Consider the following 13,177-nt stretch of genomic DNA (forward strand, 5'->3'; position numbering starts at 1 on the left):
TCCGTTGAGATTGAGGGGTTGTGGGATAATATCAGAATTTTAAGGACAATAATAAATTTTTCAAAGTGCTCTTATGGGAAATTTCAGGAAGTGTTGCTAACCAAAGATAAGGAATGGATCTAGGCAAGAATCTTCATAGGCTGCTAAAATCACAAAAGAGAAGAGAACAGACTTTATTTGCCTCCTAATGGAAGTCTTCTGCATGATGCATTCCTACCAAAAAAATATAAATAGAATCTGATCAAATCTCCATATCTAACTACTAGTTAACAGAAACAGAAGAACAAGCAATGCAGGAACATGTTAAAGCACAACATGGGATGCAACTAGCAAAACCCAGACTGTGGGAAACCCCACAGGACAAAAAGTAATCCAGTTTCTGAAACATATAAGTTGCACTAAAGAATAAAGGAGAAGGAGAAGCAACATATACATTAAAAGACGCTTAAGGGACTTATCAGCCAATTGCAATGTTTTGGACTTTATTAAGTTCCTCATTCAAACAAACTCTTTAAAAATTATGAGCAACAAAGACCGTGATGTTTTCGTGGCTGGCTATAGCTTTGAAAGAACAGATTCAGATAACAATAACTACTGGCTTGGTAAAGACCAGAACAATCATGTGGAATTGCCATAGCAGTCAGTTATTCTATGGCGTGACCTAATGCAACCTGAGGGACTTGAGGATGGCACATCAGAGGAATTTCATTTTAAAACTGACCAACCCTTAATATATGGAATAAAACACTTAAATCACTGAGAATCCATGATACGATTTGAATTCTGTGACATTTTTACGATGGTAAAATGTCACCACTACTTTAGTAACTGCTGTAAAGAGCTTTGTAATATTGACCCATGGCTTAATGCTAAGACTTGGCTTTTCATTTTTAAAAGGATGTATAAAGTTCTACCTTTTAAAATAAAATATAATTTCATTAATTAAAAAAATGATATAACAAGAGGAAGGTGACTATTGCCTGGATGTCTGATGATATTAAGAAGTTATTGTTAACTCTTAAGAATGATAATGGTATTGTAATTGTACTATTTTAAAATAAAATATTAGAGATATATACTGAGGATATTTACAGATAGAATGATATGGTGTCTATATCATTATTTGCTTCAAAATAGTCCATGTTGCAGGGGGGAGGCCATACATGAAACAAGGTTGTCCAAGGTGGATCGTGGGCATATAAAGTTTTAGTATATTGTTTTCTCTACTTTTATATATTTGAAAATTTCCACTGTAAACAATTTAACAATAAAAAATGGTTGAAGAATATTCCACCCAAGTGGGCAGCTATGAGAGTTCACAGGAAGGAAGCGGCAAAGGCTAATAAGCTGAAGGAGAAGTGAGGGGTTAAAGGAGTGGAGGACAGTCTTGCTGAAGTCAAAGAGTAGACACACTGTGAGTAAGGGAATGCGAACTTGCCATTGCCCATTGTAACAGGTCATGGAAGAGAGTTCTTAATGCGCAAGGATGACGAAGTCCCAGGACGCTGTGAGAAAGAGTGAGTCTTTGCCACCACTTTGGCAGTAGAAAGCATCTAAGGTGATGACAGGAGTTTGGAGAAGTCCCGGAGCCAGAAGCCTTGGACCTCATTAAAGAGGAGGAGCGACGTGGGGGAAGATGGGTGAAGCTGTAGCGAGCACTGTATCTGGAGCGCGAGGAAAGATACCAACTATTAGAGTGTGTCCTATTCTAATTAGTGATTTCATGTCTCTGACTTTTATATTGTCCGTTCTCCAATACGTGGTCTTGAAGGATTGCTGCAAACTCTCTGTGGTGCAAAAGACACAATTTCCCTCATTCATTACAGCATTTCTGCTTTCTTCCAAAACCAAAGTGAAGTATAATGATGTCAGATATCTAATCTTCAAGGGAGACCTTAGCTCCACTGTGGTTAAGAAACTGTGTGGCGTCCTTTCTAACCTTTAGGAATTAGAAGTGGCAAGAGAATTTTCACTGCGTTTTCAAAGGCTTATCGTTTCCCGTACACAAAAAATATTAACAAAGCATCAACTCTATTTATTTTTCAAGAAAAGAATTGTTTATTAAAGTATAATTTTCCCTGGGGGGAGTGTAAGTTTGTACTAAATTATTTCCATTGTGAATTTCTAGATCATCAAAGAATAGTTTGAAATACAGAAATACATCTTAACTGTTATTAGTCATTCCTAATATTAAAATATTGTGTAAAACAAAGTATAGCATTTTTTTAGACTATATCAGGAGACAATATGACTTTATTACATTTACAAGACAATTTCCTCATAAGAAAGTTGACTTACCCCTCTATCTTCTATGCACGAATTACACTTTTTCTTTTCAGCACATTCTACAAGAAAAGAAATGAAGTAAAAAATGTCAATCCAAAGCCTATTTATTACTCAGTTTTATATAAAACTGCATTTCATTTAGTCATTCCTGTTTTACGCCATATTCGCCCCTAGCCCATCATCTCACTAAATTATTTTCAATTATCAGATAGTTCTCTCACTGGTACTATTTAAATTCTAACTTCTTTATTTTCTCCTGTTACTTGGTACAACATGAAATGGTATCATCCAACTTTGGTTAGCCAAGCACGTTCCAAAATGTGCCAAAAAAACAAAAGCAGAAAACAAATTGGCAATATCACTGAATACTTAAAACACTGTATTTTAAAATACTCTTTTAATAACTCCGTGGCTATTCAGAATGGTTTCGCCAAGGCATTCCTGGTTAACTAATTAGCCCTTTAAATATTAAAAAAACAAAAAAACAAAACCCAATCTTATTTTGCTACAGAGCTTTAAAAGCTTTCCCCAAATGAGGATTTTCATTCTTTTTGTATTGGGAAAAAATAAACAGTATAATTTATATTTGAACATTGTATAATGAAAAATAAAAGTTTGGAAAAAAGCATTTTGAACGCTCATTTTATTTCTCCAATAACGTTGTAAAGTAAATAGGCTCTGGAAGTAACACCACAGTTGTTTTGTGATACAGTAAAAATAAAACCACTCAATTATTTGAGGCAAAGTTCAGAGGCAGTGTGGGATAGGTCAGATTTGTCTCATTAATCCACAATTGATTTGATGCAGATCTGACTTGGCAGAGAAAAAATTTATAACCCATTTTTTCAAATTAAGTCCTACTGAATGTTATTTTCTCCTATCCAAATATATTCTTTAAGTCCCTGTGGGAAGGTTAAATGGAGGAAAAGGCAAAGCAAATGGGAAAGTTTTGATTACTATAGTTATGTTCAGTCCAGCCAACCCCAGGCTTACAACAACTGGTCAGCATGATGTGGCCTCTATTTTCTAAATTCTACTTTTTAGCTTTTTAAAAAATATATATATATTTTTTTATTGCATGGGCAGGCACTGGGAATCGAACTGGGTTTCCGGCATATCAGGTGAGAACTTTGCAACTGAGCCACCGCAGCCCGCCCTTTTGTATCTTTTTAATAAAATATTTTATCTTTTTTATTAGAGAAGTTGTAGGTTTACAGAAAATTCATGGAGAAAACAGAGTTCCCATAAACTTGCCCCATTATTAATATTTTGCATTAGTGTAGTATCTTCGATACAGTTGATTAGAGAATATTATTACAACTGCACTATTAACAATAGTCCATAGTTTACATAAGGGTTCACTGTTTGTGTTGTACAATCCTATGGTTGTTGTTTTTTTTAGTTTTTCCTTTAGTAATTTATATGCCACTTAAAATTTCTTCAGTTAACCACAGTCAGATAAATAATTCAGTAGTGCTAATTATATTTGCATGTTGTACTACCATCACCACTATTCATTATCAAAATTTTCCATCACCCCAAACAGAAATTCTGCACCAATTAAACATTAACTCCCCATTCTCTGTATAATAGTTTCTGACAATGAATTTGCTTATTCTAAGTATATCATATCAGTGAGATCATGCAATATTTACCCTTTTGTGTCAGGTGTATTTCACTCATTTTGATTCTTCAAGATTTCATTCATTTTGTTGCTTGTTTCAGAATTTTATTCCTTTTCACTGGCTGAATAATATTCCATGTATCCATTTATCTATTGATGGACATTTGGGTTGCTTCCATCTTTTCAAAATTGTGAAAAATGCTGCTATGAACATCCATGTGCAAATAAATGTTCAAGTCCTTTTAATACTTTCGGGTATATACCAAAGTGGTATTGCCATTTATATGGTAATTCTATACTAAACTTTCTGAAGAACTTCCAATGGCAGTTTGTACCATTTTACAATCCCACCAACAATGAATTTGTGTTCCTGCTTCTCCACGTCCTCTCCAACACTTACGTTTCATGTTTTAATGGTAGCCAGTCTAGTGAGTGTGAAATGGCATTTTATTGTGGTTTTGATTTGTATTTCTATAATGGCTAATGCTGTTGATGCAGTTTCATGTACTATTTGGCCACCTGTATATCTTCTTTGGAGAAATGTTTTTTCTGCCTTTGGGACATATTTTAATTAGGTTGTCTTTTTGTTGTTGAGTAGTAGGCTTGCTTTATACATTTTGGATAGTAAACCCTTATCAGATGTGTGGTTTACAAATATTTTCTCCCATTCTTTAAGTTGCCTTTTTATTTTTATAATGAAGTCCTTTGATGCACAAAGCTTTTAATTTTGATGATGTCTCATTTATCTATTTTTTTTTTGGTATAAAGTCTAAGAAAATATTGCCTAATATGAGTTTCTAAAGATGCTTCCCTAAGTTTTCTTCTCGGAGTTTTCTACCCATGGTTTTTAATTTAGGTATTTGATAGATTTTGAGTTAATTTTTGTCTATGATCTAAGGTAGGGAGGGGCTCTCTTTCCTTTTTTTTTACAAATGGAATTCCAGTTTTCCCAACACCATTAGTTGAAGAAACTATTCTTTCCCAATTGGGTGGACTTGGCACCCTAGTTAAAAATCAGTTGGTCATAGATATGAGGGTTTACATAAAATTCATGTAAAAAAATACAATGTTCCCATATATCCCACTGCTGTTGATGTTTGCATTGGTATGGTACCTTTGTTACAACTGATGAAAGAATATTAAAATGTTACTATTATCTATAGTTTACACTAGATGTATTTTTCCCATATACCATCTGATGATTAATATCTTATAATTAACAGCTTGTTAATGTTATAATTAACATTATAAGAACATGGTAATTGAATTTGAATTGCAAATTTGAATTAATTCAACATGTAATTTGAATTACATTTTAACATATACAAATTAACATTTGTTATAATTCAGCAAAAAACATTCTTATATTTGTACTGTTCACTGCAGTCATTGTCCACAAAAGAGTTCACTGTGTTATACAGTCCCAAATTTTATCTTCTAACTTTCCTTCTAGTAACACACTATGACACAAAACTTCCCTTTCAATCACATTCACAATCATAATTCAGCACATAATTCACAATAATATACTATTACCAATATCACTTTCCAAACATTTACAATCAACCTAAATAGGAATTCTGCACAATAGAAGCATCAGCACCCCATTCTTTACCCCCATTCTATCCCATAGTAACCTATATTCTAGATTCTGACTCTGTGACTTTGCTTACTGTAATTATGTCACATCAGTGAGATCATACAATATTTGTCCTTTTGTGTCTGGCTTATTTCACTCAACATGATGTCCTGAAGGTTCAAACATGTTGTTGCATGCATCAGGACTTCATCCCTTCTTATAACTGAATAATATTCATATGTATATACTACATTTTGGTTATCCAGTCATTGATTGATAGACACTTGGGTTGCTTCCATCTTTTGGCAATTGTGAATAATGCTACTATGAACACTGGTGTGCAAATGTCGGTTTGAGTTTCTGTTTTCAGTTCTCCTGGTTAAATACTTAGTAGCAGGACTCCCTAATAATATGGCAATTACCCATAGCAGCTGCACCATTTTAAATTCCCACCAACAATGCATGAATGTTCCTATTTCACCACATCCTCTGTAAAATTTGTAGTTTTACGCTTTTTTAAAAATAGTGGCCATTCTAGTAGGTGTGAAATGGCATCTTTTTGCTGTTCCCTTATATCACCTTTCTCTTGCGTTTTCAAATCTGCTGTTGTATGCCTCTAGTGCATTTTTTATAACTTTTTTAAAAATGCAATTTTATTGAGATATATTCAGACACTATACATCTAGTGTATTTTTTTTTTCTTTGGCATGGGCAGGCTCGGGGAATCAGACCTGGGACTCCGGCATGGCAGGTAATAATTTTGTCACTGAGCCACCATTGCACCACCCCCATCTAGTGTATTTTTAAATCCCTCTATCATGCCTTTCATTCCTATAAGCTCTGTTATGCTTCTTTTCATACTTACAAATCTTCTTATGCTCACCCAGTGTCTCCTTAAAATCCTTTATCTCTTTAGCCATATTTTCCTTCATCTCTTGAATTGACTTAGGAGACTTGTTTGAACTTCTTTAATTAGTTGTTCTAGATTCTGTGTCTTCTGTGGAGTTTTAACGTGTTCCCTAGACTGGGTCATATCTTTCTGTATCTTAGTATGACTTGTAATTTTTTGCTGATGTATAGGCATCTGATTATCTTAATTTTACTCTGAAGGTCAGTTTGTCTCTCTTGCCTAGGGTTTTATTGTTGATTGGCTTTGTGTTAAGGCTCTTCTTTGACTCTTAGTTCAACTTATTCTAAACCTTTAGAAAGGCCCATGTTTAACTGATCAGATTTTTTTCAGCTCTTCATTTGATTCTTGCCCTGGATATGAGGCACAATTTCAAGATTGCACTATTTATACAATTGCTTCAAACCCAGGAGAAATTTTCCATCCTCTGTTCCTTCTCTGGGAAACTTGATCTGTCTTATTTGTTTTTGTTTTGTGTCTATAGTTTTTTCCCATTCCTTTTGCTACCTCTATCTGCTTTTGCCTGCAGGGCAAATTCTGAAAAGAGGATCACCTGGTGAGTACCCTCCCAAGTCAGTATTTCACAGCCAAAACAGGGTCAGAGACCTAAGAAGGCACAGACCAGGTCCAAAGATCCCTGGGGAGAGAGTCAGGAAAGATGCCCAAAAGCCTTCTGATAACTCCCTGAAGCTTTGATTTCTGGCCTGCCCAGAAGGTGACACCCTTCAGCAAACTTTTCTTTGCAGCCATAATGAAGTACTGTGCCTTTTAACTTCCACTCACTTTGCTTCTATTGGGGGCAGGGTTGAAACAGTGGCCATGGCAGTCCTTCTCTGCGGCAGGCTAAAATGGCAACTCAGAGCCTGGACCCAGCATTCCAAATTCATCTATCAAAGCCATAATCAGTGCTTGGCTGTGCCTCCCCTGTTCTTGGGGAATAAGTCATCCACAGCAGCCGGCTGGGGGCCAGGACCTGAGGCAGCCTGCCTTGAGAGTAGGAAATGGGTGCCAGCAGCTGTTACAGAATGGGTTACTCATAGTTTTCTACCAGTTTCTCAGCCTCTTCAGCCTGCTCTTCCCTGGTTGCTGTGCAGTGCTCCCCTGGTCTGTGGAGATCTGGAACAGTTGTTTCCGACAGTCCCTGCCTGTTCCCTAGCTGTTTTTGGAGAGGAGTGAGTCCTGGTACTCTGTACTTTGCCATCTTCTCCAGAAGTTACCCTTTCAGTGAGGGTTTTTGATTACTGATTCAATCTCTTTACCAGCAATTGGTTTATTGAGACCTTCTATTTTTTATTGAGTCAGTATAGGTGGTTTGCTTGTTTCTAAGAATTTGTCCAATTTTTCTAGGCTATCTAATTTATTGGCGTACAGTTGCTCATAGTATCCTCTTATAATCTTTTGTTTCAGTAAGGTTGGTAGCAATGTCTCCCTTTTCGTTTCTGGTTTTTGTATTTGTATCATCTCTCTTTTTTCTTTGTCAGTCTAGCTAAAAGTTTATTGATTTTATTGACCTTTTCAAAGAACTTACTTTTGATTTTGTTCATTCTATTGATTTTTATTATTGTTATACTCTATTTCATTTATCCCTACTCTAATCTTTGTTATTTCCTTTCTTCTGTTCACTTTGGGTTTAGTTTTCTTTTCTTAGTTTTTCCAATTGTGAGGTTAAGTGTCTGATTTGAATACTTTCTTCTTCTTCTTCTTTTCTTTGCATGGGCAGGCACCAGGAATTGAACCCGGGTCTCTGGCGTGGCAGGCGAGAACTCTGCCTGCTGAGCCACTGTGGCCCACCCCTTCTTCTTTTTTAATCTAAGCATTTACAGCTATAAATTTCCTTCTCAGCACTACCTTTGTTGCATTGTATAAGTTTTGGTATGTTGTATTTTCATTTTCATTCACCTCAAGGTATTCCTTAACTTCACTTCTTATTTCCTTCCCTAAACCATTGGTTGTTTTAAGAATATGTTCTTTAATTTCCACATATTTGTGAATTTTCCATTTCTCCCTCTGCTTTTGAGTTGCTAGTTTTATTCTATTGTGGGCAGGGAATATGCATTGTATGATCTCAGTATTTTGAATTTATTAAGATTTTTTTGTGACTCAACATATGATTTACCCTGGAGAATGACCCAGGTGCCCTTAAGAGGAATCTGCATTCTGCTTTGTTGGGTGCAGTGTTCTGTATATGTCTGTTAGGTCTAGTTGGTTTAGTGTATCATTCAAGTCCTGTACTTCCTTACTGATATTCTGATTAGATGTTCTATCTATTACTGAGAGTGGTGAGTTAACCTCTCCTACTATTAATACAAAACCAATAGCTTCCAATTTCAAATCTGTCAGTATTTCCTTCATTTATTTTGAGGATCTACTGTTAGGTGAATAAATATTTATAATTTTACATTCTCTTGTTGAATTGTCCCCTTTATCAGTATATAATGACTGCTTTTGTCCTTCATAACTGTTTTTGACTTAAAGTCGATTTTATATGATATTAGTATAGCCTCCCTAGCTCTCTTTTGTTACTACTTGCATGGTACATTTTAAAAAATTCTTTAACCCTCATCCTACTTGTACCTTTCAATTTAAGGTGAAGTCTCATGCAGATAGCATGTAGTTGAGTCATGTTTTTTTTTTTTTTTAATCCATTCTGCCAATCTCTTTCTTTTGACTGAAGAGTTTACTCTATGTACACCTAAACACACTATTTACAAATCAGGACATTTGTGTCACTTTGAATCTGTTGTGCAACCCAGAAAAGTCAAGTTCTTTAATCCTTATTCAATACTGCTTAGTGGGAGATTTTTAAAATATTTTTTTATTGTGAAATATAACATATATACAAAAAAGCAATAAATTTCCAAGCACATTTTAACAAGTAGTTATAGAACAGATTTTAAAGTTTGTTATGGGTTACAGTTCCACGATTTTTTGTTCTTTTCTTCTAGCTGCTCCAAGACGCTGAAGACCAACAGAAATTTCAATATAATGATTCAGCAGTCATACTCACTTGTTAAATTCTATCTTCTCTGTTATATTCCTCCTTCTCTTTAAATAACATGCATACATAAAAGCAATAAATTTGTAAGTATATCATAACAATTAGCTGTAGAACAGATTTCAGAGTTTGGTATGGGTTACAATTGCACAATTTTAGGTTTTTATTTCTAGCTGCTCTAAGGTACTGGAGGCTAAAAGAAATATCAGTATAATGATTCAGCACTCATACTCATTTGTTACACTTGACCTTCTTTGTATAACTCCACCATCACCTTTGATCTTTCTCCCACTCTTCAGGGTTATTTGGACTAGGCCCATTCTAACTTTTTCATGTTGGAAGGGGCTGTCAGTAATATGGGATGGGAGAATGGAACTAGTTGATGTTCTACAGAGGCTGGCTCCTCTGCATTTCAGGACTCATCTGGTCCAGGGACCCATCTTGATGTTGTAGGCTTTAGAAAGTTACCCTAGTGCATGGACCTTTTTTAGACTCTTATATAATGCCCTAGGTGTTCTTTAGGATTGGCAGGAACAGTTTGGTTGGGGTCTGGCAAGTAATGATAGGTAGTAATGTCTAACTGAAACTTGCATAAGAGTGACCTCCAGAGTAGCCTCTTGACTCTATTTGAGCTTTCCCAGCCACTGATACTTTATTTGTTTACACTTACACTTTTCCCCCCTTTTTGTCAGGATGACATTGTTGATCCCACAGTGCCAGGGCCAGATTCATCCCTGGGAGTTATCTCCCACACTGCCAAGGAGACTTTCATCCCTGCATGTTATGTTGCATGTAGTGGGGAGGGCAATGGTTTCACTTGCTGAGTTGGGTTTAGAGAGAGAGAGGCCACATCTGAGCAATAAAAGAGTTCCTCTGGGGTGGGAGATTTTTGATTTGTTCCATGGAGATGTGACCCACCTAATTGTGGGTGGTAACTTGATTGGATGATTTCCATGCAAGGTGGGGCTACTTGCTTGCTGGAGCCCCTTTAGAAGGAACGATTTTGGGAAAGGATTCAGAACCCACACAGCCATAGACCTTGGAGATGAAGAAGTAAAATGCCCCTGGGGGAGTTTCATGAAACAAGAAGCCAGGAAAGAAAGCTAGCAGACTTCTCCATGTGCTCTTTCAGCTGAGAGAGAAACTCCAAACTTCATTGGCCTTTCCTCAGTGAAGGCAACCTCTTGTTGGTGCCTTAATTTGGACATTTTCATGGCCTTAGAACTGTAAGCTTGCAATTTAATAAATTTCCCCTTTTAAAAGCCATTCCAGTTCTGGTATATCACATTCTGGTAGCTTGCAAACTAGAACAGATTTTGGTACCAGAGAAGTGGGGTGCTGCTGCAATTTGCAAATACCAACCATGTTGGAACAGCTTTTTAAATGGATGAGGGGAAGATTGTGGAAGACTTAAGAAGCTTGATAGAGAAGGCCTAGAATTCTTTGAACAGACTGTTGGTAGAAATGTGAACTTTAAAGATACTTCTGATAAGGCCTTATACAGAAATGATGCATGTATTATTGAAAACTGGAAGGAAGGTGATCCTTGTTTTAAAAATGGCAGATAACCTGGCAAAATAAACTAGTGGTTTTGGCTGGAAGACAGATTTTATAAGCCATGAACTTGGATATTTAGCAGAAGAAATTTCCAAACTAAATGTGGAAAATGCTGTCTGGCTGCTCTTTGAAGCTTATAGTAAAATGCAAGAACAAAGAAATAATTTGAGAACTCTTGGATACAAAGAAACCAGAAATTGATGGTCTGAAAAATTCAGGGTCTCCAGGAAGGAAGGCCCCAGAGAATAATGTCCCACATAAGGATTTAACCAAATGTGGAACCAGTCAGCCATTTCAGAAAAAGCCAGGATTGGAGATGCTAGGTTTGGGAAGTTTTCTGTTATCACTTGACTATTTCTTCTGCCACTTTCTCTCTTTATCTTTTTGGAACTCCCATAGTGAATATAATGCTGCACTTGATGGTATCCCATAACTGTCTTAAGCTATTTTCACTTTTAATACTTTTTTCTTCTTACGCCTCAGCCTGACTCATTTAAAGTGTTTTGTCTTCAAGTTCACTAATTCTTCCTTCTTCCCATTCTAATCAGCTCTTGAAATCCTCTTGGGTATTTTTTCCTTTCAGCTATTATGGTCTTCAATTTCAGTAGCTCTGATTGGGTCTTTTTAAAAATTTCTATTTTTTTACTAAGATTCCCAATTCAGGGTGGGCAATGGTGTCTCAGTGGCAGAGTTCTTGCCTGCCATGCCGGAGAACGGGGTTTGATTCCCGGTGCCTGCCCATGTGGGGAGGAAAAAAGAAAGATTCCCACATTCATTCATCATTTTCCTGATATCCTTTAGTTCTTTCTCTATACTTTCCTTCATCACCTAGAGCATTTTTAAGATCTTTTTTTTTTCTCAAAAGCTTTGTCTAGTATATCCACATTCTTATCTTCTTAGTTGGTGTTTTTTTTTTTTATCATCTTCCTGTGGCTGGACCATTATTTCCTGTTTTTCTGTTTGCCTTATACTCTTTTTTTTTTTTAATTTTTTTATTAATCAAAAAAAAGAAAAGAAATTAACACAACATTTAGAAATCATTCCATTCTACAAATGCACTCAGTAATTCTTAGTATCATCACATAGATGTATGATCATCATTTCTTAGTACATTTGCATCGATTTAGGAAAAGAACTAGCAAAACAGCAGAAAAAGATATAGAATGTTAATATAGAGAAGAGAATTAAAATAATAATACTAATAATATATATATATAAAAAGGAAAAAGAAAAAAACAAAAATAAAAGATACAAATACACAAACAAACAAACAAAAAAACATATTTCAGGTGCAGCTTCATTCAGTGTTCCAACCTAGTTACATTACACTTAGGTATTATTGTGCTGTCCATTTTTGAGTTTTTGTATCTAGTCCTGTTGCACAGTCTGTATCCCTTCAGCTCCAATTACCCATTATCTTACCCTGTTTCTAACTCCTGCTGGTCTCTGTTACCAATGATATATTCCAAGCTGATTCTCGAATGTCGGTTCACATCAGTGGGACCTTACAGTATTTGTCCTTTAGTTTTGGGCTAGACTCACTCAGCATAATGTTCTCTAGGTCCATCCATGTTACTACATGCTGCATAAGTTTAGCCTGTCTTAAAGCTGCATAATATTCCATCGTAGGTATATGCCACAGTTTGTTTAGCCACTCGTCTGTTGATGAACATTTTGGCTGTTTCCATCTCTTTGCAATTGTAGATAATGCTGCTATAAACACTGGTGTGTTTTTGCCCTTTTGTCTTTGCCCTTAAGTCCTTTGAGTAGATACCTAGCAGTGGTATTGCTGGGTCGTAATCCATTCTGCCATTCTATGTCTTTTGATTGGGAAATTCAGTCCATTACCTTTTAGTGTTATTACTGTTTGGATAATATTTTCCTCTAACATTTTGGCTTTTGTATTATATATATCATATCTGATTTTCCTTCTTTCTACACTTTACTCCATATCTCTCTCTTCTGTCTTTTCGTATCTGACTCTAGTGCTCCCTTTAGTATTTCTTGCAGAGCTGGTCTCTTGGTCACAAATTCTCTCAGTGACTTTTTGTCTATAAATGTTTTAATTTCTCCTTCATTTTTGAAGGACAATTTTGCTGGATATAGGAGTCTTGGTTGGCAGTTTTTCTCTTTTAGTAATTTAAATATATCATCCCACTGTCTTCTAGCTTTCATGGTTTCTGCTGAGAAATCTACACATAGTCTTATTGGGTTTCCCTTGTATGTGAC

The 13,177-nt window shown here is 35.9% G+C and overlaps 1 protein-coding gene across 2 annotated transcripts in view; it reads right to left on the bottom strand.

Moving 5' to 3' along the window:
* PTTG1IP2 (PTTG1IP family member 2) overlaps positions 1 to 13,177 on the bottom strand; it is a 51,170-nt gene that overhangs the window by 26,666 nt on the left and 11,327 nt on the right. The window contains exons 1-3 of one of the 2 annotated variants that reach the window (XM_077163242.1): positions 5,447 to 5,528; positions 3,942 to 4,089; positions 2,299 to 2,345 (exon numbers count right to left, since the gene is read on the bottom strand). In XM_077163242.1, coding sequence (XP_077019357.1) covers positions 2,299 to 2,345; positions 3,942 to 3,969 — 75 coding nt within the window. In that variant the 5' untranslated portion in view covers positions 3,970 to 4,089; positions 5,447 to 5,528. Of the gene's footprint in view, positions 1 to 2,298; positions 2,346 to 3,941; positions 4,090 to 5,446; positions 5,529 to 13,177 lie in introns of those variants that run through there. The other variant, XM_077163241.1, reaches the window with a different exon arrangement.

This window comes from Tamandua tetradactyla, chromosome 1, assembly GCF_023851605.1.
Source record: "Tamandua tetradactyla isolate mTamTet1 chromosome 1, mTamTet1.pri, whole genome shotgun sequence".
NCBI lineage: Eukaryota > Metazoa > Chordata > Mammalia > Pilosa > Myrmecophagidae > Tamandua > Tamandua tetradactyla.